General features: G+C 41.4%; 1 protein-coding gene across 1 annotated transcript in view; it reads right to left on the bottom strand.

The window, feature by feature from the left end:
* UTRN (utrophin) overlaps positions 1-20578 on the bottom strand; it is a 534032-nt gene that overhangs the window by 320846 nt on the left and 192608 nt on the right. Inside the window, exons 50-52 of the mRNA XM_065401441.1 lie at positions 19908-20113; positions 15793-15947; positions 7994-8183 (exon numbers count right to left, since the gene is read on the bottom strand). Coding sequence (XP_065257513.1) covers positions 7994-8183; positions 15793-15947; positions 19908-20113 — 551 coding nt within the window. The remainder of the gene's footprint in view (positions 1-7993; positions 8184-15792; positions 15948-19907; positions 20114-20578) is intronic.

Below are 20578 nucleotides of genomic sequence, written 5' to 3'. Positions count from 1 at the left end.
GGCATTCACTCCCTCACTCTGGAGAAGGGTGTTCTCCCTCTCAGACTAAATGCAGCTCTGGCAGAGCTGTGGAGTGAGTGAATAACAGACCGTGTTATCAATCTTGAGAGAAGAGCAGAGGGATACCTGCCCTAATTATATCAGCCATATGTTAAGGGCTAATAAATCACATACAGGCACATCTCAAAGCTAGATTATTAATACAAAAGGAAAAACTGCTGGGGACAAATCTCTTTCCTGTGAAAACTCTTCTAAAGCTAATTCATCCAAAGGGCTCCCAAACGAATAATTTCCACGCCAGCAAGCATGAATATTTTTAAGATGCCATTTCCAATTAGAACCCTTTCCTGAATGACTCATTAAGAAATGGAAACAATAAGAGTGAGAATATGATTTTGGCAAACTGAACATTTCAAGTCACAATCAAGATCCCTAGACAGGGTCTCCACTGCCTTGAATCCTCAGAGGCAACACATTGATGTATATTCACCATAAAGCAGTATTATTTAAGCAAGCTATCTAACAGCAGAAATAAGACACTACAATGTGGGAATTTTTTTAATACCTATAACATACTCCGGGTGTAATCCAACCAACATACGTAGCCATATTACAGCACCACCACATCCAGCCATGTCTTATTCCTTAGAGAGGTGAGTCAATAAAGACATTTTCATTTTTATTAGAGGTGCTGCCAGAACAAACATCCAAAACCATCAACACAGCAGGAAGCAAAACAGCTAGAGTTTTGGACAACACTGGACGACATCACTGGCTCAAAACAGAGAGAGATCCAACTTTGATTATAACAGGTGAGGCAATCAATGCAAACTGGTAAAAAAAAAAAAATACAGTGTTCTACAAACCCATCGAAAAACAGTGCACAAGGAGGAAAGAACACCCAATGAGCAAAGCCCTTTTGAATTATTTTTACATTCATGTACATGGCTTCCACTATCATGGCATCCTAAAAATTCTCCAAATTAAGAGAGGGAAAACACACATAGCTGATGATAACCACATCTCTGAAAGAAAAGGAAATGCACTTATACAACTACAATACATATCAAAACAGAACAGAAAAAATATTAAATTAACATATTAATTAGAATGTTGGGTCTCAACCTGGGGGGTCAAGTCCCCAAGGGGAGTTACCAACATGTTCAGGGGCTCTTGACCACCTTTTCTTTCTTTATGGATAGATAGTTTTGGACATCCCTCTGCTCTCCTATGGGAATTAAGAACATAAGAGCTTCCATACTGAATCAGACTATAGTCCACCTTGCCCACTGTCCTGACTCCAGCAGTGACCCATGCCAGAGATTCAGGGGGAGTATAGAGAAAAGGACAACTATGGAGTGACCCACCTCGGTCTTTTACTCCCAGTTTATGGCAGTCAGAAGTTTAGGTTCACCTGAGCAGGGGGTTGCATCCCTGCCCAGCCTGGCTAACAGACATTGATGGACCTATCCTCCATGAACTTACCTAGTTCTTTTTTTAACCCCGTTATGCTTTTGGCCATCTCAACATCCCCTAGCAATGAGTTCCACAGGTTAGTTTTGCATTATGTGAAAAAGTATTTCGTCTTGTTTATATTCCACCTGCTGACTATTAATTTAATTGGGTGACCCCTGGTTCTTGTATTGTGTGAAAGGGTAACACTTCTCTATTCATTTTTTTTTTACACCATTCATGATTTTACTGACATCATATCCCTCATTAGTTGTCTCTTTTCTAAGATGAACAGCCCTAATCTTTTTACTCTCGTGTTGTATGAAAGATGTTTCATATCCTTGATTATATGTGTTGCCCTTCTCTGAATCTTTACAAGTTCCACCATATCTTTTTTGAGATGGGGCAATCAGAACTACACGTAACATTCAAGCTGCGGGTGCCCCATAGGTCTGATATAGGGACATTATGATATTTTCTATCCCTTTCCTAATAGTTCCTAACATAGTTAGCCTTTTTGACTGCTGCTGTGCATTGAGTGGATGTTTTCAGAGAACTATTCATGGCAATTTCAAGATCTCTTTCTTGGATGGTAACAGCTAATTTAGAACCCATCACTGTATCATTATAATTGGGATTATTTTTTCCAATGTGCATTACTTTCCACTTAATAATGATGAATTTCATCTGCCATTTAGTTACTCAGTCACCCAGTTTTGTGAGATCCCTCTAACTCCTCACAGTCTGCTTTGGACTTAACCATCTTGAACAATTTTATATCATCTGCAAACTTTTCCACTTCAGAGTTCACCTCTTTTTCTAGATCATGAATGAATTTATGTTGAACAGCACTGATTTCGGTACAGATCCATAGGGGTCCCCGCAGTTCACTTCTCTCCATTGTGAAAATGACCATTTATTCCGATCCTTTGTTTCCCATCTTTCAACCAGTTACTGATCCATGGGAGGACCCACCCTCTTCATCCTATGGCTACTTAGTTTCCTTAATAGCCTTTGATGACGAGAGCAAGTCAAAGGCTTTCTGAAAATCCAAGTATAACTATATCAACTGGATCACCCTTATCCACATGCTTGTGGACTCCCTCAAAGAATTCTAACAGATTAGTGAGGCATGACTTCCCTTTATAAAAGCAGTGTTGACTCTTACCCCACCAATCATGTTTATCTGCTAGGTGTCAGATAATTCTGTTCTTGACTATAGTTTCTACCAATTTGCCCAGTACTGAAGTTAGGCTCACTGGACAGTAATTTACAGGATCTCCTCTGAAGCCCTTTATAAAAATCAGCATTACATTATCTACCCTCCAGTCATCTGGTACAGAGGCTGATTTCAGTGTTAGGTTACATACCACAGTCAGTAGTTCTGCAATTCAAGTTCCTTCAGAACTCTGGGAGTGAATACTATCCACTCATGGTGACTTATTAGTGTTGAATTTGTCAATTTGTTCTAAAACCTCTTCTACTGACACATCAATTTGGTTGCCCAACGAGAATCTCTCTGATGTAGGGATCTGCTCTGTAGTGAAGACCAATGCAAAGTATTAATTTAGCTTTCCTGCAAGTGCTCCTTTGTCATTATTGGCCCCACTGTCTGTTTGGCAAGCTTTGTGCTTCTGATGTACTTAAATAATTTTTTTTTCCTGTTAGTTTTTGCATCTTTAGCAAGTTGCTTCTCAAATTTTTTCTTGGCCTGCCTCATCATATTTTTACATTTTACTCGCCAGAGTTTGTGCTCTTTCCTATTTCCTGCATTAGGATTTTTCTTTCAAATTTTTAATGGATGCCTTTTTGGCTCTAATGGCATCCATTAATCTGCTGTTTAGCCGAGGTGGCATTCTTTTGGTCCTCTTACTGTCTTTTTTGATATGGGGTATACATTTATATCCCAAATTAAAGGATTAAAACTTTTCTTTGTAATGTGGGGTCACAGCATACAAGAGGTTTGAGCCACTGAATTAGGATATGAGACCTGGTACACAGCACAGGATGAAGATGAGAATGGAGACTGCAACTGGTACAAGAGACTACAACTGTTCAAGTTTTTTTGTTTTGTTTTTTAAGACTGCAGAGTTAGATATATTCTACAGAGCTAGAATACAATTTACCTGTTCACCTAGAAGATGCATACTTTTTTTCAATGTCTAGCCTGAATGGATAGCCAATGGCTGATTTCAGGTTTAGTTTGAAAAATCTGAAAGAATTAATACATCTGCTATTAATCTGCATATTATCTATGTGAACATCTCCATACATCTTTCTAGTGCATCAGTCAGAGGCACCAATTAAAAGTAACATTAACGCTCTGATGAATTCACAGAAACTCAGGTATTGCATAGCTTTGAAGCATACGCTTTATACTTTGTTCAATTTTAAATATTTCAAGTGCTGGCGTACTCCCCTTTCAAACAGATGTGATCAGCTTGAAGACGATTCTATGTCCTCTGCCTTGGTTCTCTCAGTTCTCCCCCCTTCTGAATACTCCCCTTTCTGAGAAATACGACAGCACATAGGAATATGGGAAAACTAAACACTTACCGTCCTTAAACTGGCTTTACTTGCTTTGGTGTTTTTCCATTTCTTTATTCTCTGCTCACACTCTCACTCTCTCCCCATTTCATTCTTTTATCTCCAAATTTAATAGTATACATTTTCTCCATCTCTGTAATTATTTTCTCTCCTCTTCTTGTCTGCTCTTCATATTCCCATTCCCAGGCTCTATCCCTAGCTCACGTCCCCCTCTTCCAGGTCTCCTATGCACACTTCCCCCTCCTTATACCTGTGCTAATGCTGGCCTGCTCTTCTGCACCCGTGTTCGGGATGGGATAATCCCTTCTGCATGGAGTCTGACCAGAGCCAGCCTTCTTCATTTAAGCAGATTCTTCTGCCCAACACCAGCTTCCTCTACCACAGCCTATGCATTGGATTGGGTTGTCCCCCGACCGTAGGTTCTTCCTCCTTGAACAATTTACAAATAGATTTCCCAGCTGGCCTTTTTGCTTCCCACCTCATTTGACATTCACTACTGAATCAACTCTTCTACTCACCAAAATGGTCACTCCTCAAACTCATCTTCACTAAACACTGACAATGGAAATTTCCTTCTCACCAATCACCACTTCATTTCCAGGGCATAGCCCACCTACCCTTCCATCCAGTCTTTTTGTAATCTCCCAGCCATCAAGTACCCTTGATTTCCACACCACTCTCTGTCCCCTTCTCTCACCTTCTCTGCCTCCATTCAGTCCTTCCCCAAAGCAGGATTATAGTAGCGCATTCTACTCACTCCATTTTGACTCTTTTGCCCCTCTCATCCACCACAAAGTCTGTTCCTTCAACCCCCTACCCTGTCTTACATTAACTATATGATGCCGCCACTTTCCTTCCCATGCCACTGAACACTTCTGGTGTTCCCATGGCCAAATAGATTTCCTCCACCGCAAATCTGCCCTCTCCTCTTTCAACTGTGCCATTTTCTTTGTCACCCATTTCATCCAATACACACAAGGAATTAGACCACCAATAATAACAAGGTTGATGACTAGTTGAATTCATTTTACCTATTCAAAAAAAAATTACTAATGATTTGGAACCATCAAATTATGCAACAGCTAACCTGTCAGAATCGAGTCATGTCACTATAGTCCTCTCTTCTATTATTTGTTAAACCCTTACTTGTGTCTTGTTTCAAATTAGATGAGTCACAATCTGAACCCCTTGTAAAGTGCTATTCAATCAGTGTGTAGTTCTCCTATAGTTTCTCATAAGAGCAAGGACAGTATGAGCACAGCACATGTTTTGTAATCAATTTGATTTAGGAAGTACAATTTTTTGTACATTTAAACACATGAAATGGTGAGATAAACACAGTTTCATGTTACTGTATATACCACAGCACCATGGGGAAAAATTTTTTTAACGTGAACAGATATTGTGGGTCTGAATCTGGAGTAATTTTATTTCTCTTTCCTGTAGGTCTAACAAGAAAGACTAACTGCATAGTACTGAAATCAACACAAGACAAAAAACAAATGTCTGAAAACACAGGAATACACTTGGAATTATTACATCAATACAATAATATGAACATCTATACTTTTAGAAGACTAATGCTCATCAGAAAGTTAAAGTGACCTTGAAAGTTGGGGGGGGAGGGAATTTATTTCAAAAGTCACTGAGTTATGAAAGCCTTTGATATGTGCTATAGCTAAACCTTTCATATTTGAAAGGGAACTTAAAATTGTGTGTTGACTCATGGGCAGGTTAGGAGACCATGCTTCCTCTGCTGTGCAGTGCAGAACAGAGCACAGCCATGGGAAAGACAGAAAACAACAGTAAAGGGTGCTAAACTAAAGGAGGTGGTCAGGTGGCTGTGCTTTAGCTTTCTTAGCCCCAAGCAGTCACCTCTAGCTTCTTGTTTTGTGGCCACAAAGAACTCTGCTCCTTGCGGATGGTTTGTAGCCACAGGTAGCAGGAAGAGCTAGTGTACAGCCTCTCCACTAGCATGCAAAAAAGTCATATCAGCGCTCCCCCACAAAAGAAGATCTCTGTTATTTTAAAAATGGAAACTTTGTACAACTACGGAGAGCTGATCACGCCTCATGATACGGAGCCAAAATAAGGGTTTCCTTCTCCACTGTCTTACCCCTTGTATACTCCTTTTCACCTGTGCAGAGGGGGTATAACACACTAACATTCTGATTTAGCCTTTGCACAGGTGTAAATGACTACAAGCCAATGGAGACTCAAGCCTTCCACACACCACACTGCCTCAGATCATGAACTCTGTTGTCCCATTTCAGATCCCTTACATCTCCTGTTGGTACATAAAGTGTTGTTACAGTATTTCCAATCTATGCTGAATTTATCTCCTGCTCTTGTGATTATTTACCCATGGGAGGCTTAAAAAAAAGGAGAAAATGGTAATTCGTGGAAGATAATTACAAACTACTATACTATCATGGTACAATAGTTACGTGGACAGCCACATATCTAGAGAGGAGTATTCTGACTGGCCACATTAAAGCATTGGCCATATTATGTCTGCCATACAATAAACTGCTCTTTCCCTAGACTTTTGTAATTATCACAGATTTTAGATTAGTTAGTTTCATTTAAATTCAATGTAGATATGCTTAGATCAACTGCACAATTGATTCTAACAAGCTCTTGCTCATTAAAAACTACTTGAGCATCATCAACTTAAGACCATGAAAAGCTATTACTACAAACTTGGGGCTGGATTGTGTGGCTGACCTACCTATTGTGCTTTCTTTCCCCATAGAAAGAAAATACATTATATTAGATGATGAAGTAAACTTTCTCCTTCAGTTACAACATATTAAAAAAATTAGGAAGAAAGAGGGCTAGCTGGGAAGGGAATTCACATGATGTCAACAGGGCAACCAAAGAATCCATATTTCTTCAGAAATCATTTTAACCATTTATCTTCCAGCACAAATCCAAAAAAATGGAAACTTATTTTAATCTAGTGGACTCCAATCTTTGCAGCCTGAGGCCCAAACATAGCATTAACAGAGAGGTCAAGTGTCTCCAATCAACCCTTTGGTACATACTCTCTGCCCTGCTCTCCTCCAATTGTACCCATGAGGCAGAGCCTGTGTCGCCCTTCCCACATATCCCAGTAAAGAGGCATGTTGGGTATGGAGAGGGGCAGTAGCTGGAGTGTGCTAACCCTAGGGGGAGTCTCCTCTCCTCCCCCATCCTCTTTTTGGCCTTTCCTGAGTGGCTGTGTGAGGGAGGAGGAGCCTTTCTTTACTAGGTATTTCCCCAGGCCCAGGGAGGGGAATACCTAGCTTTCACAGTCTGGCAAGGAAGTAGGCAATGGGGCAAGCAGAGCCACTTTCTCTTCTCACTCCCATGTAATGCAGCTGGTTACCAGCAGGGGAACTGCTGAGCAACAATAAAGGGATAGCAACTGCTCAAAGCACTCCCGGCTGTGGCTGCAGGGAAAGTGCCTAGGAGGAGGGGGAGTGTGGGAGGCAGCTGAGGAGGCATACTTGGTGCTCCCTAGCTAGGGTGACCAGATGTCCCGATTTTATAGGGACAGTCCCGGTTTTGGGGTCTTTTTCTTATATAGGCTCCTATTACCCCCCACCCCTGTCCCGATTTTTCACATTTGCTGTCTGGTCACCCTATCCCTAGCGGCAGGGCAGAGTAAGCACTTAAGTTAAATAATAACTGGGTGTAGCTCAGGGAGCACATTTTCAATTCATAATGTACATTTTCTTCTTAACACAGCTACCCACAAGGGTCACAATTTAGAACCTGAGGGATACAGTTGCCCAGGACACAGGCTGGACACTCTTGCTTTAATCCCGAGAAAGGATTCTTATATTTCATTAAATCAATATCTCCCTCCATGCCCATTGCCATTTTAAAATATTGTTTTCGTGAATAAGATGCAGGATTTCCAGTTTATTAAGCACCTTTTCCTGGTCAGGTTTACAATAGTGGAGAAGCAGAAAACAAAACAACAAACAATATTCTCTCATGCTCTTACCTGCATCTGTTTTTTCAGTTCCCCAATACAGGCACTGTCCTCCAGAGCATTCTCCCGCTGGGATGCATCTGCAAGGACATTAACTGTAGTTTCTGCCTCTTGCATCCATTTGAGGAAGCCCTCTAGATCCTTGAGTAAGGCTTGCACTATCTTCAGTTCAACCTCCAAGGCGTTCTGCCTATCACCAGCTCTGAAAGTACAAATGAGACAGGCAGCTCAATTTTTCCCCCCCATTATGACATACCATATTGTGTGAATCATAAATGAAGATACTGTAAGATGATCTGAAGATTCATTATGATAAAACACTGAGAAAACTGTGTAGTCTGGTCTCACTTGTTTTCTTGTATGTTAGGTCATTGGTTCCTGGAACGTTGCATCTGTATCTATCATTCTGTACTGGATATATGTATTACACCCAAACCTCTGAGGAGTGTGAGCAGGATACAAATTATTCAATAAAACCTAGCATTTCCCTCTATGTGTTACCATAATGGGTTTGTGACATTTCAGGTGTGAGAAGCTGTTATTTCCACACTTTGAATGTTTTTCTCACTGCTGTTATCAGCAACCACCATCTGAAGAGAGAGCAGTAGCCTGTTGCTGTGAAGGGAAACCATTTCCCTAAAATTGTATATACTTTACACATTACAGCATTGTGGAAAACGGAAGAGATGTACTTCATTTGCATTTGTTTAGGAGAGCCAAATGACTTCCAGAGCCTAAAAATACAGGGCTTCCACAAACATAAAAGGGATCTGCCTTTATGTGACAGTGTTTACTTAACACTAGCTGACAACAGCCCCCATTAGGGTGGAAACATCTAGCTGTATTGACCCCTCTTGCCTTTGATAATTTTCTTGGTGAAAATCATTGAAATGTTGCAAAACCAGTTACCACTGATTACCTTAATTTCTCCAAGTTGGTGGCCTTATGCCCAACATGTCCGCCTCACACTGGAAGCTAAAATAATGTTTGCAATTCCCTATAATGATGACCTTTTGGTACCCTAGGAAAGAAGTGTCATATTTAACATCTATGGGTTTTTCTTTTCTCCTATAAGTCAAGAGTCCATGCCTAAAGAATGTGCCATATTTCAAAACTATAACCCCAAAAAAACACTGGTTACAAGATTCTAGCTCAAAAGGCCATGTGAACAGTAAATCCACTGATAACTTTCTGGTGATATTTGACAGAAATGTCAATGGTCAAATCTGAGATTTTCCCGTATATAGCAGCTCGTAAGTAATAAGCCAAATTTAAATATTATGATTCAAAAAGACACAAATGACTGAAATTGCATTAAATAGACTTGAAGTTTTGCTAACATTCAGTGGACAGATCAAAAAGTCAAATTTGGGGGAACTGGCTCAGGCCCATATCTGATAAACAGCAAGATTTTGCCAGCCTAACTCATCCTGAATAGTAGCTTTGTATCAAAGAGTAAACTCAAGTTGTAGGATACCTGAGTAAGGCTGGCAGAATCTAGTCCAAAACAGACATACAGAAAGGGGAATTCCAGTGTGTGGTTTCCAACTGTATAACCACACACACTTGTGAGCTTATACTGATGTGCTCTGGCAACATCATAATAAATCACAAGGGATAGTTTCAAAATGCTCTCGGCCAGAGGTTCTCTGAGGACCACTAGTGGTCCGTGAGCTCCATTCAGGTGGTCCGCGGATAGTTCGCTCTAAGGTGCGCGCCTGGGCAGCCGCATACGAGAGAATGAAGGGCCACCCAATTAATTAGGTGCCTGGACCCTGGAAAAGACGCACATGTAAGGTGAGGTGGTGGCCTTGGGGGGGGGGGGGGGGGGGGGGAGAGGTTAGGTGGTAGGTGGGAGGGGGTAGTGGGGTGAGGAGGAGTGGGGGGGAATTTGGGACGTGCAGAGCTGCGGAGGCCAGAGAAAGAGGTGACTTTCCCCAGCTCCAGGGCTGCAGCTGCCAAGGAGAGACGGCCCTCCTTCCCAGCCCCAGCTCGGGGGCTGCCGTAGCGGGGGAGAGACACCTCTCTCCCCCCCCTCCTTCCCAGCCCCAGCTCCGAGGCTGCCACGACGGGGGAGAGAGGGCACATGGGGTACTTTTTTATATATATAGTGCTTTTATCCAAAGCGCTTTACAATAGTTAGCTAACAGTACAAACAACATTTGGAAAAATCATTAAATGGTCCACTGAGACCCTTAGCAATTTTCAAGTGGTCCGTGAAAAAAAAAGTTTGAGAACCACTGCTGTAGAGATTGCTATAACATGTTTAAGTAATCTCATTCACATTATTCCTACAAAAGGATCAGAATAAAACTGTGTGTGATAGAACAACTTTATTACAGAAATGTAACAATTCAAAATTGTTACAGTTAACATTTAAAAAAAATCTCATTTAACCATTACCAGTTATACACAGAATCATAGAATATTAGGATTGGAAGAGACCTCAGGAGGTCATCTAGTCCAATCCCCTGCTCAGAGCAGGACCAACACCAACTAAATCATCCCGGCCAGGGCTGTGTCAAGCTGGGCCTTAAAGACCTCTAAGGATCGAGACTCCACCACCTTCCTAGGTAATCCATTCCAGTGCTTCACCACCCTCCTAGTGAAATAGTGTTTCCTAATATCCAACCTAGACCTCCCCCACTGCAACTTGAGACCATTACTGTTTCTTCTGTCATCTGCCACCACTGAGAACAGCCTAGCTCGATCCTCTTTGGAACCCCCCTTCAGGTAGTTGAAGGTTGCTATCAAATCCCCCCTCCCCCCACTCTTCTCTTCTGCAGACTAAATAAGCCCAGTTCCCTCAGCCTCTCCTCATAAGTCATGTGCCCCAGCCCCCTGATCATTTCCGTTGCCCTCTGCTGGACTCTCTCCAATTTGTCCACCTCCTTTCTGTAGTGGGGGGACCAAAACAGGACGCAATACTCCAGGTGTGGCCTCACCAGTGTCGAGTAGAGGGGAATAATCACTTTCCTTGATCTGCTGGCAATGCTCCTACTAATACAGTCCAATATGCCGTTGGTCTTCTTGGCAACAAGGGCACACTGCTGACTCATATCCTGCTTCTTATCTACTCTAATGCCCAGGTCCTTTTCTGAAGAACTGCTGCTTAGCCAGTTGGTCCCCAGCCTATAGCGGTGCATGGGATTCTTCCTTCCGAAGCACAGGACTCTGCACAGTATGAAACTGAATTTGATTTTTTTTTTCAAAAATATGGACAAAATAAAAGTGAGTACTTTCAGTAGCAGTCTTTCATTGTATAGGCACATCTACCAGTAGCTGCTATCCGAAATGCTGCTACTAATTCAGTAAACTGTCTCTTCCCTACAAGTCAGAACTAAAGTAACACTCTCATATGGTGTCAATGGCAAAGTGTTTATGAAGATGCTGCTGTTTAGAGGAGACAAAAAAGCAAAATCCTCACCACTTGTCATTTTTGTATGTGTAGGAGCGTCCCGGGAATTTTGGCCAATATTCTAACCTTGTACATTTACATTCAACCTCCTTACATTTTAAATGAAGGAATTAATTTTCTTTCCTCCCTTCCTGTCGTACTGTGCTGTGCAGCGTTTGCTCAATAGTATTAAACAGTTGTTGTGTTTGAAGCTACAGGTGGCTCAATTTCAGTAGTGGCTGAAATGATCCATAGATGCAAGACCTGATTTCAGAAACAAAAGAAGTTGCAGGTGACCAGCTCCCTTCAGGATCAAGCCCATGGTTTGTACATTAGTTTATTGGCACTCTGGAAAAGCATTGTATAAGTGCAAAATAACGGTCATTCAAGCGCAATAAGTCTAATGTCATATCTTTATAACTATTCTGTTCAAAGAAATATTGCTTGAGTAATTCCCATCTTTTAGAAACTAAGTGGTTCCTACACACTCCAAATTCTGGCTACTGCCATATAAACTACTGACAGAGCAGAACCCTTTAATTTATCACTGCCTCTATGGCTTGATTCTGGCTTTAGATTTGGTGGGAACATGCCTGAACATTTATCCTCCTATTGAGGAAATAATAATGGAATGTTAATTCGAAGGATAGGGCGCTTGATAAATATGTTGTCTAATAACCACATAAAACACTCTCTAAAATTAAAGCAATGTAACTTAGCAAAGAGTACGAAATAAAGACGTCAAAGCAGCTAGGAAGTCTTGACTTCAAAATCATTTCCCTCTGTAAGGATTCCCTTCACAAGCAAGGGAGTAAGTTTAAAGGTGAAACAGCAATGAGAACAGAAAGAACAGGCTGGAAATAAAGGTGGCTTTCAAAGAAACAAGCTTCAAAGTATACCTTGACTTTAGCAAAGCTTTTGATACAGTCTCGCACAGTATACTTGACAGCAAGTTAAAGTAGTATAGATTGGACGAATGGACTATAAGGTGGATAGAAAGCTGGCTAGATCGTTGGGCTCAACAGGTAATGATCAACGGCTCGATGTCTAGCTGACAGCCGGTATCAAGTGGAGTGCCCCAGGGATCAGTCCTTGGGCCAGTTTTGTTCAACATCTTCATTAATGATCTGGATGATGGGATGGATTGCACCCTCAGCAAGTTCACGGATGACACTAAGCTGGGGGGAGAGGCAGATACTCTGGACCCTATCCCTACCCTCAAGCATGACGTATACAAATTGGAGGATGGGGCCAAAAGAAATCTGATGAGGTTCAACAAGGACAAGTGCAAAGTCCTGCCCTTAAGGTGGAAGAATCCCATGTACCGCCACAGGCTAGGGACTGACTGGCTAAGCGGCAGTTCTGCAGAAAAGGACCTGGGGATTACAGTGGACAAGAAGTTGGATATAAGTCAACAGTGTGCCCTTGTTGCCAAGAAGGCCAACAGCATATTGGGCTGCATCAGTAGGTGCATTGCCAGCAGATCAAGGGAAGTGATTATTCCCCTCTATTCGACACTGGTGAGGCCACACCTGGAGTATTGTGTCCCGTTTTGGTCCCCCCACTACAGAAAGGAGGTGGACAAATTGGAGAGAGTCCAGCAGAGGGCAACGAAAATGATTGGGGGGGCTGGGGCACATGACTTATGAGGAGAGGCTGAGGGAACTGGGCTTATTTAGTCTGCAGAAGAGAAGAGTGGGGGGTGGGGAGGGATTTGATAGCAGCCTTCAACTACCTGAAGGGGGGTTCCAAAGAGAATGGAGCTAGGCTGGTTTGAGACTGATGTGGGTAACCTGGGAATTTTCCATTTTTCAGTTAGAAGAAAAACTAGGCCTTATGTGATGGCCTAGTGGTGATCCACATTGTTATAGAAAAGACTTAGATACTTTCATTTCATTCTCATAGAGACTGCAAATCCAAAACTAAGGAAAAGAGAGAACACTACACTGTACCGTAACCACCTTTCATGACAATAAAGCAAGTGCAATCAGACTCCAAGAGGAGTCCAAATCCAGTCATGAAAGGATAGAGGCTCTGACCAGGGTCTTCCAAGGTTGTGGAGTCCGTATCTGAATGAGCTTCAGACTTCCACAAAACTGCAGAAGTGATGCTGGACTCAGGGAGTGCATAGGAAAGAAATATGTGAATTCTATTAGTAAAGCCACGATCAAGAACAAGAAAATCATTCCCCTTTTAATTTTAGGCTCTTCCTAGCCCAGTCTGAACATTAAATTCCATCAACTTGTTTTTCAGATTCAAACTAAAAATCTATACTCTGCAGTACCAAGAAATGCGAGCGCAGGGGGGAGAATGTGTCAGGAAGAAACAACTGGGATGCTGAAGACATGAAATGTAATCCATTATTGAGGCTGTGACGATATTGATGAATTACCATATAGTTTTAGCCTTTGAGTATAAAAATGTTATTAGCCACTGTACAGCATATCCAATTTACACCACATCAAACTGGAGGGCTAAATCTCTTTAATGTCAATGGCTTTAAAATGAGCTGTTGAAAATTTAAAGTTCTGCTGGAATTATGTTTTATAGCTATATTGTGATGCTATTCAGAACCGTGAGTCTTCCAGCTAAAGTAACTTAAGAGAGTCTTCCTGGTTTCTCCATGCATGGATACTGCCAGAACAGATGATGTAGCACTTCTAAAATGATATTATAAGCATAAATCTTTATTTAAAGCATAAGCGATAGAACTGAACTTTGTGCACCAAACAATCTCTTACCCCATGTGAAATAAGTCTCAGATTGTATGGTATATATGGCCTAGGTTGCCAATCACATACACAAATTCAGATTTTTACTTCCATTCTTTTTTCATTTAGGCAATTACAGTAATGGTTATAGGGATGACCCGAAACCACATATCTGAACGAGAATGGATGATCAAGAAAGGAACTGATCCATGAGACGTCCTCAACACTATGAAGTGGCCCACACTATGGAAAAAACTGGGAATCTATCATAAACCAAAGCCTTTTCCCACAGCGTGCCCGGAGCCACAGGGAGTTAGGTGCCCAAATCCCAGTGAACTTCAATAGGTTTTCAAACTCCTTTGAAAATCCCACCCTATGTCTCAAGACACATCTAAAGAGGGATATATTTTTGTTCTCTCTCTCTCTCTCTCTCTCTCTCTCTCTCTCAAAGCATCACATAGGATGAGCTACAAAGTTTTATGCCATTTCAGTTGTCATCTCTGGAAATAACCAGGAAAGCATTTGTATATACTCCTTGCCACATCAAAAGTGAAAACTACTACTAAGGTAGAGTTTTCCCTCCCAGGAAGAGTAATAAGATTCTATACACGGCTTCCTTAATTACCTCGGATACTTACTGCATGCCACTGCAGTAACCTCCTCCTCTCCTCCCCAGGACATAATGCCACTTACACAACTTTCATTATCCATCTCTCTCTTCTCATTCACTTTCAGCTACAAAAGCAGTTTCATTGGTTGTCGTTATTTAAAAAGACTTTTTAAACACACTGAATTTTCCCCCTAATAATAATGTTTCTCTCTTCTGAATCATCATTAAATTATTGGACAAGACAACTATTGTCTTTTAAAGCTTTTGATATTCAAAAAAAATATCAGTCATATACTATTCTTGTATCATTTGTTTGTCAGCTACTAAAAAAAAATATAAAACAGGATTTGAATGGAGATTTGATTACCTTCCAGGCAACAGTACTATGCATATATACATGTGTGGGACCATATTTTTATTGAAAGACTTTCAGCACTCAAGTAACCACATCTTTTTCAATTAGTGTAAATAAGTAAATTTCTAGCAGAGAATAATTTACTGTTCTTACAGCTCCTCAAGTTAGATACTCAGGTTGAAAATAAAAGGTACCACATAGGGGACCCACAAAAAATGACAAACTGGAGGCACTTCAGGAAAAGGATCGCCAAGATACGAAGAGGCTCATAGGAATTAACATATGTCAGCAGAGTGAACTGAATACGTATAGACTCACAAAAAGGAAACTTGGAAACAATCTACAAATATCCAAAGGTGATGATTTCAAAGAAGGGAAAGAATTGTTCCAAATGTTGCAGAGAGAAATGGCTAGGGGCAAAGAAATAAGACTGAACCAAGGAAAAATTGTGATTCAACATCAGATTTATTTATTTATTTAACACGATGATCAGTACGTGTATGGAAAAAGTCTTCTAGGGTTAGTTATGGGAGTTCCCATTATGAGAAATACTCAAAAATAGACTCACTCTGATATATGTGACTACTGAACAGTGATAACCCTGCATGCTACAGAAAATGAATGACCTCTGAGGGCCTCTCATTTCCACAAGTTTATAATCAATAATTTGACTATTTAAAACAGCAAGATTAGATTTACCATGTACAATATTTACACTCAACCGAGCCTTGAAGTTACCTTTGATTCAGGTTTATCCAAGATGTGTTTAAGTGGTCAGTGATTTCTTTCACCTTCCTTGTGTCATCATCACTGTAGTCCAGAAGAAGTTTATTAGAGAGGTTATTGAATGCAGCCACAGTTATGTCCCCTTTAAGCAGTTCTTGTATTAGCAGCTAAGGAGAAATTTCAGAACAAGTCAAGTCAATGAAAATAAACAAGGCATCAGCGCAAACTTAAAATCAAAGTCTGATTTCTCATATTTTGAATTTTGTTAAATTATTGCACACGGACTATAAAACATGTTTATATGCATATTTTCTTGTCTGATGTAAATCCCCTATTATTAAGGCACTATAAATTTCAATAGATGCTAATGAACTATTCAAATAGAAATGAGAGAGAAAAAACTTGCCCAAAAGAACAAGGGACTACACAAATTCTGTTCTGCATTTCATTGCCCATCTTGCTAGATGGCAAGCAAAATACAGAGTAAAAATAAAAGCGAACTTCAAAATAGAAATATTTTTCAAAAAGTTTGTTTCACACAATTTTGCTAGCACAGTGTTCCAAGTAAAACCTCTAAAATATTATGAGACATGAACCTCCTGCCATTAAAAATGGGAGGAGTTGGAATTTTTCTTCAGGATCTGTAGGCCTGCTCTCTTTACAGGGAATAATATGCCATACTTGGTAAACAAAGATCAGAAGTGCATGTCTGTTTACAAACCAACAAATAATATGCAGCTGTACATTACATATTAACAGCATAGAGAACATGAGGCAATTAAATAAAAAAAAATTTAACGTAAAGAAGACTCAAAGCTCAAACTGCAGAGCATATGAGAGACAAGTACGTTATGCATGGTTATCCACAATGAGTAAATAAATTAAATATATTTCTATAATCTAAACATATTTAGTCTAAACTCTTCATTTTGCATGGTTCAATGATACATCATCATCATGGAGTATTTATTAACATAAACATTTAAATTATGCCCTCTAATAAATAGTGAACCATTTTACTCCCACTGCAGAAGGGTTTAACTCTGGTCCACTGTTCTATCGTATCTGTTGGGCACTAACTCTAATCCAGAGAGTGGGTTTAGGTGGCAGAACAAAAGTTAAAGGGGAATACTGAAGGTACTAGATCACTGCCTACGCAGATGTCCTCTTAAAGCTTTAAAACTGCTTGCTTCCAGAACGCGGGGGGGTGGGGGGTGGGGGGTGGGGGGGAGTGTTACATGGTCAGTGTTGTGTTCAGCTTAATAACCAGTTATACAGTAGTAACTTATAATTAGAGAAGGTCAGGGCAGGATCTCAGCCCTCACATACAAAATGAGAGTTAGCCACCACATTGGGATCCTTTTTGTGGTGAAGAGCAATGACTGACTGGGCAGGCGGGATACAGAAAGTGGGTAGGCTGATGGTCAGTGGTGATGGACACCTTCTGGCCCTGTAGCTATTGCTTTAAAAGGGGCTCCCAGGGCACTGTGGCCAGGGGAAAGCTAAGGGTTGTTGCCAGGGACAGTCAGTGAAGCAGCACAGGATCTTCATTGGATCACTATGGACTCTCCAGATTTGGCTGTGTGACAAATGTAGAAGAGGTCAGTAATATTTTACGAACTTCTGTGTCCAGCTGTTCGATTGCTATAGTATTGTTTGCTATTGACTACTAGGGGTTAATTCAGGCAAGGGTTAGATTGCACACAGTCACGAAAACTGATGTACATTTCTGATAGCCCTCCATTTACTGATGCTTAGAAGGACAAAGCAGGTGTCAATTCCTATTAAGTTTATCTTCACTAGGCTGGGCTCAGCTGTCTGGCTGGTCCCACCAGGTGAAGGGTCAGAAGCTGTAACCTCAAAAAGCCTCAAGGTAGGAAAATGAAAGAACCTGAAAGTGGTTAAAAACCTGAGACCCTGAAGAAGTGGGGGGGGGGGGCAGCATGTCAGGTGGGAGAGCATGGACTGCAGGGAAACAGACTGAACCTCCAGACTCCAGTGAAGGAGAACCTGGGATAGTTTTAGGTAAGACAGAAGCAGATTTATTGCACTGAAAACCCTTTTCTTGTTAGGCTGTGTTCCTACTGTTGAGATTAAACTATACTTTGTTTAGAAATGACTGGTTTGTGTCACTCTATTCACTTACTGGGTCACAGCTCCCAACGGGAAGGCTTGCAAGTAGCTGTACCCAGATGGGCTGATGAGCAATTGCAGTTGATACCCAGGGTGCTGAGCCCCAGAGATTCAGTCTAAAGAGTGAGAGAGGCATGGGATTCCATACCAGGACAGGTGGAGGCAAGAGGCCTAACACCTGAGGGGGGATGCACTCAGAGAGGCTGGGATGTGTCAGAGATACAGCTAACCCTGAACCCCTCACAGATCATTTCAGAGGGTAGGACACCACACCCACTTGGTGGAACATTTTGAGGAAATATCATGAAGGGATCCTAATGGAATCTTCCTTCCCCTTAGACTTTTCCCATATTTTTGCAATGGGAGGTTGGGAAGACTGTCCTACAGTTAAGGTCTTTGGCAGTAAAGGCTCTACTCTGAGGCTCATGATTGGGGGGGAAGGGGTGGGGAGAGGGGACAGAGGGTGGTCCCTGCTAGTCAGTTGAGGCTGATGTACCAGGGGCTCCAGGGCCCAGGTTAAAGTTATAGCCTCCTCCATCAAAAACTTCCTCAGACAGAGCTCTTGTGCCTCCCTAGTTCTGGGTGGAAAGGATTGGCAGATACTGCACGTATACATTATATGTGCTTCACCCAAGCAGTACAGGCACTGTTGATGCTCGTCACTGACAGCATAGTCCCAGGACTCGGGGATTGTCCCCCAAACGGTGCAGGGGTTGAACTTATCCTATACTAATTATAAGCTTACTAACTATAGATTTATTCTAATTAAACTAAATATATACAAACTATTTACGAGCTTACTTTACAGATTATGCACTGAAGGAGGACACAATCCCAACTCAGGCCATGCAGCAGTAAGAAGGAACTGGAGAGATGTCAAGCCGCACCGCCCTCGGCCAGAAGCACGAGGAACACTATTGCACATGTGCAGGTCAACGGACACTGTTCTGGAGAATTTCTGGACTCTGGCACGTGGCGTGCATGAGTACCCACATGTGGAATACACATAGGGACCAGCCCTCGAGGAAGAATATTTGAATGCTTTTTGGAACTTTTGATGAATTCTCACCATCACATTTCCTCACCCTCTCCAACGCAACTCTTATCCTGATCCCCTCCCCTTAGATTCTTTTTTCTAAAATTACATACTGCCTCTATCCCTTCACTCCTCCACCCCACCCCCCTCAAGAACAATCCACATTCAAAAGTGAGGAGGAAATTCAATCATTGTGTAGCTTTAGTTCATCTTGTCCTACTCCTCCCCTAGCCCACTCTATCCTTCCTTGCATCAGAGAGGCATGGCCCATCTCTGAGAATCTCTCATGTCCTAGGAAGGCAGCAGCCAGCCCTGGACTTGCAGTTGTACTTGCTGTTGGACTTACTGATGTACTACAATGGATTTATTGAAATATCAAAAGCTGGGAGCCTCATGAGGGATGGAGGATACATTTATTCAAAGTGGTTCATAATAAGAGGTCCTTAAAGGGCCTTGCACTCTGCATTTGGGGTGACAATTCAGGTCAATTTTGGAATCAGTTGGCCCATCTCTAATAATTACTTCCACTGTCTCCAGTAGGGCTAATAAGTTGCTGTGAAGTAACATGCACTATGTTCAGTGACTGTATGATAGACTTGCGTCAGCACATTGCATTAATCCTGTGCTTAAGTAAGGGAATTTATTTGATGGAGATATTAAGTGAATGTGATATAAATATATCGGTTATATAAACATATACAGACACTCGTGTACGCACCATAAACTCACTACTTTTCACCAAACATGAGGCTCAGGAATTCTGAACAAAAATAAACGTGGCTATTTAGAATATATAATTACATACAAACAAGAGTATATATTCAAACAAGCACAGAGAACCTGTCAAAGGATGTTATCAATACTGAATCATACACTTCTAAGTCAGAGAAGACCCTATGCTGACCCAATGAAGTCATACAGCTGGAGGAAGGAATTAGAAAGCACGAACAAATCTTACTTTGTTTTCAGAAATCTGTTTGATAAGTGTCTCTTTAGGAGCCTGCAGAAGCATGTGCAGACGGATATCATACTGCCCTATAAGCTGTTCCATTTCTTGCCTCTGCTGATCCCACTGCATGCTGTCAGAAAGCATGTATTTTAGCTGCTGCTGCCGTACTTCCACACCATGCTGAGTATTGTCCCACTGGTTCTTGACCTTCTCTACTGCAGAGGAGAATGCAGGAAGTTATAACTTGAAGTTCACATCCACTAGCTATGACTTCATTATCTATTGTTTCCTGTGACCACCAGAAATAGAGCAAAACCATCTGTATACAGAGCTGCTGCAAGACCCATAAAAATATTTCTGCTGCATATCAGTATTCATACTCGCAGAGGCAAGAAAAAAGGGCAAGTGGTTATACAGATTAGCCAATGGATAAACAATAGTGAATAGGGTTAGGAAGACTGTTTTTATTAATGCGTATATAGTTAGTCCACCACAGTTCAATTACAGCGATATGCAAAATAATAAAGTGTGGGTATAAGGCCACATCTACACTAGAAAAGGTTTGCCAGGATAGCCACTGATCGCTAGGAGGGTTAGCCAGCTAAAACACAGCTTACAACAGCAGAAAAGTGCTTGTGCCAGTATAGCTTATACTGGCCGCTTGACTGCAATAAGCTACA

Source organism: Emys orbicularis, chromosome 3 (assembly GCF_028017835.1).
Source record: "Emys orbicularis isolate rEmyOrb1 chromosome 3, rEmyOrb1.hap1, whole genome shotgun sequence".
Taxonomy (NCBI): Eukaryota; Metazoa; Chordata; order Testudines; family Emydidae; genus Emys; species Emys orbicularis.
Note: the sequence above shows the minus strand (reverse complement) of the source record. Positions and strands in the feature narration are given on the sequence as shown.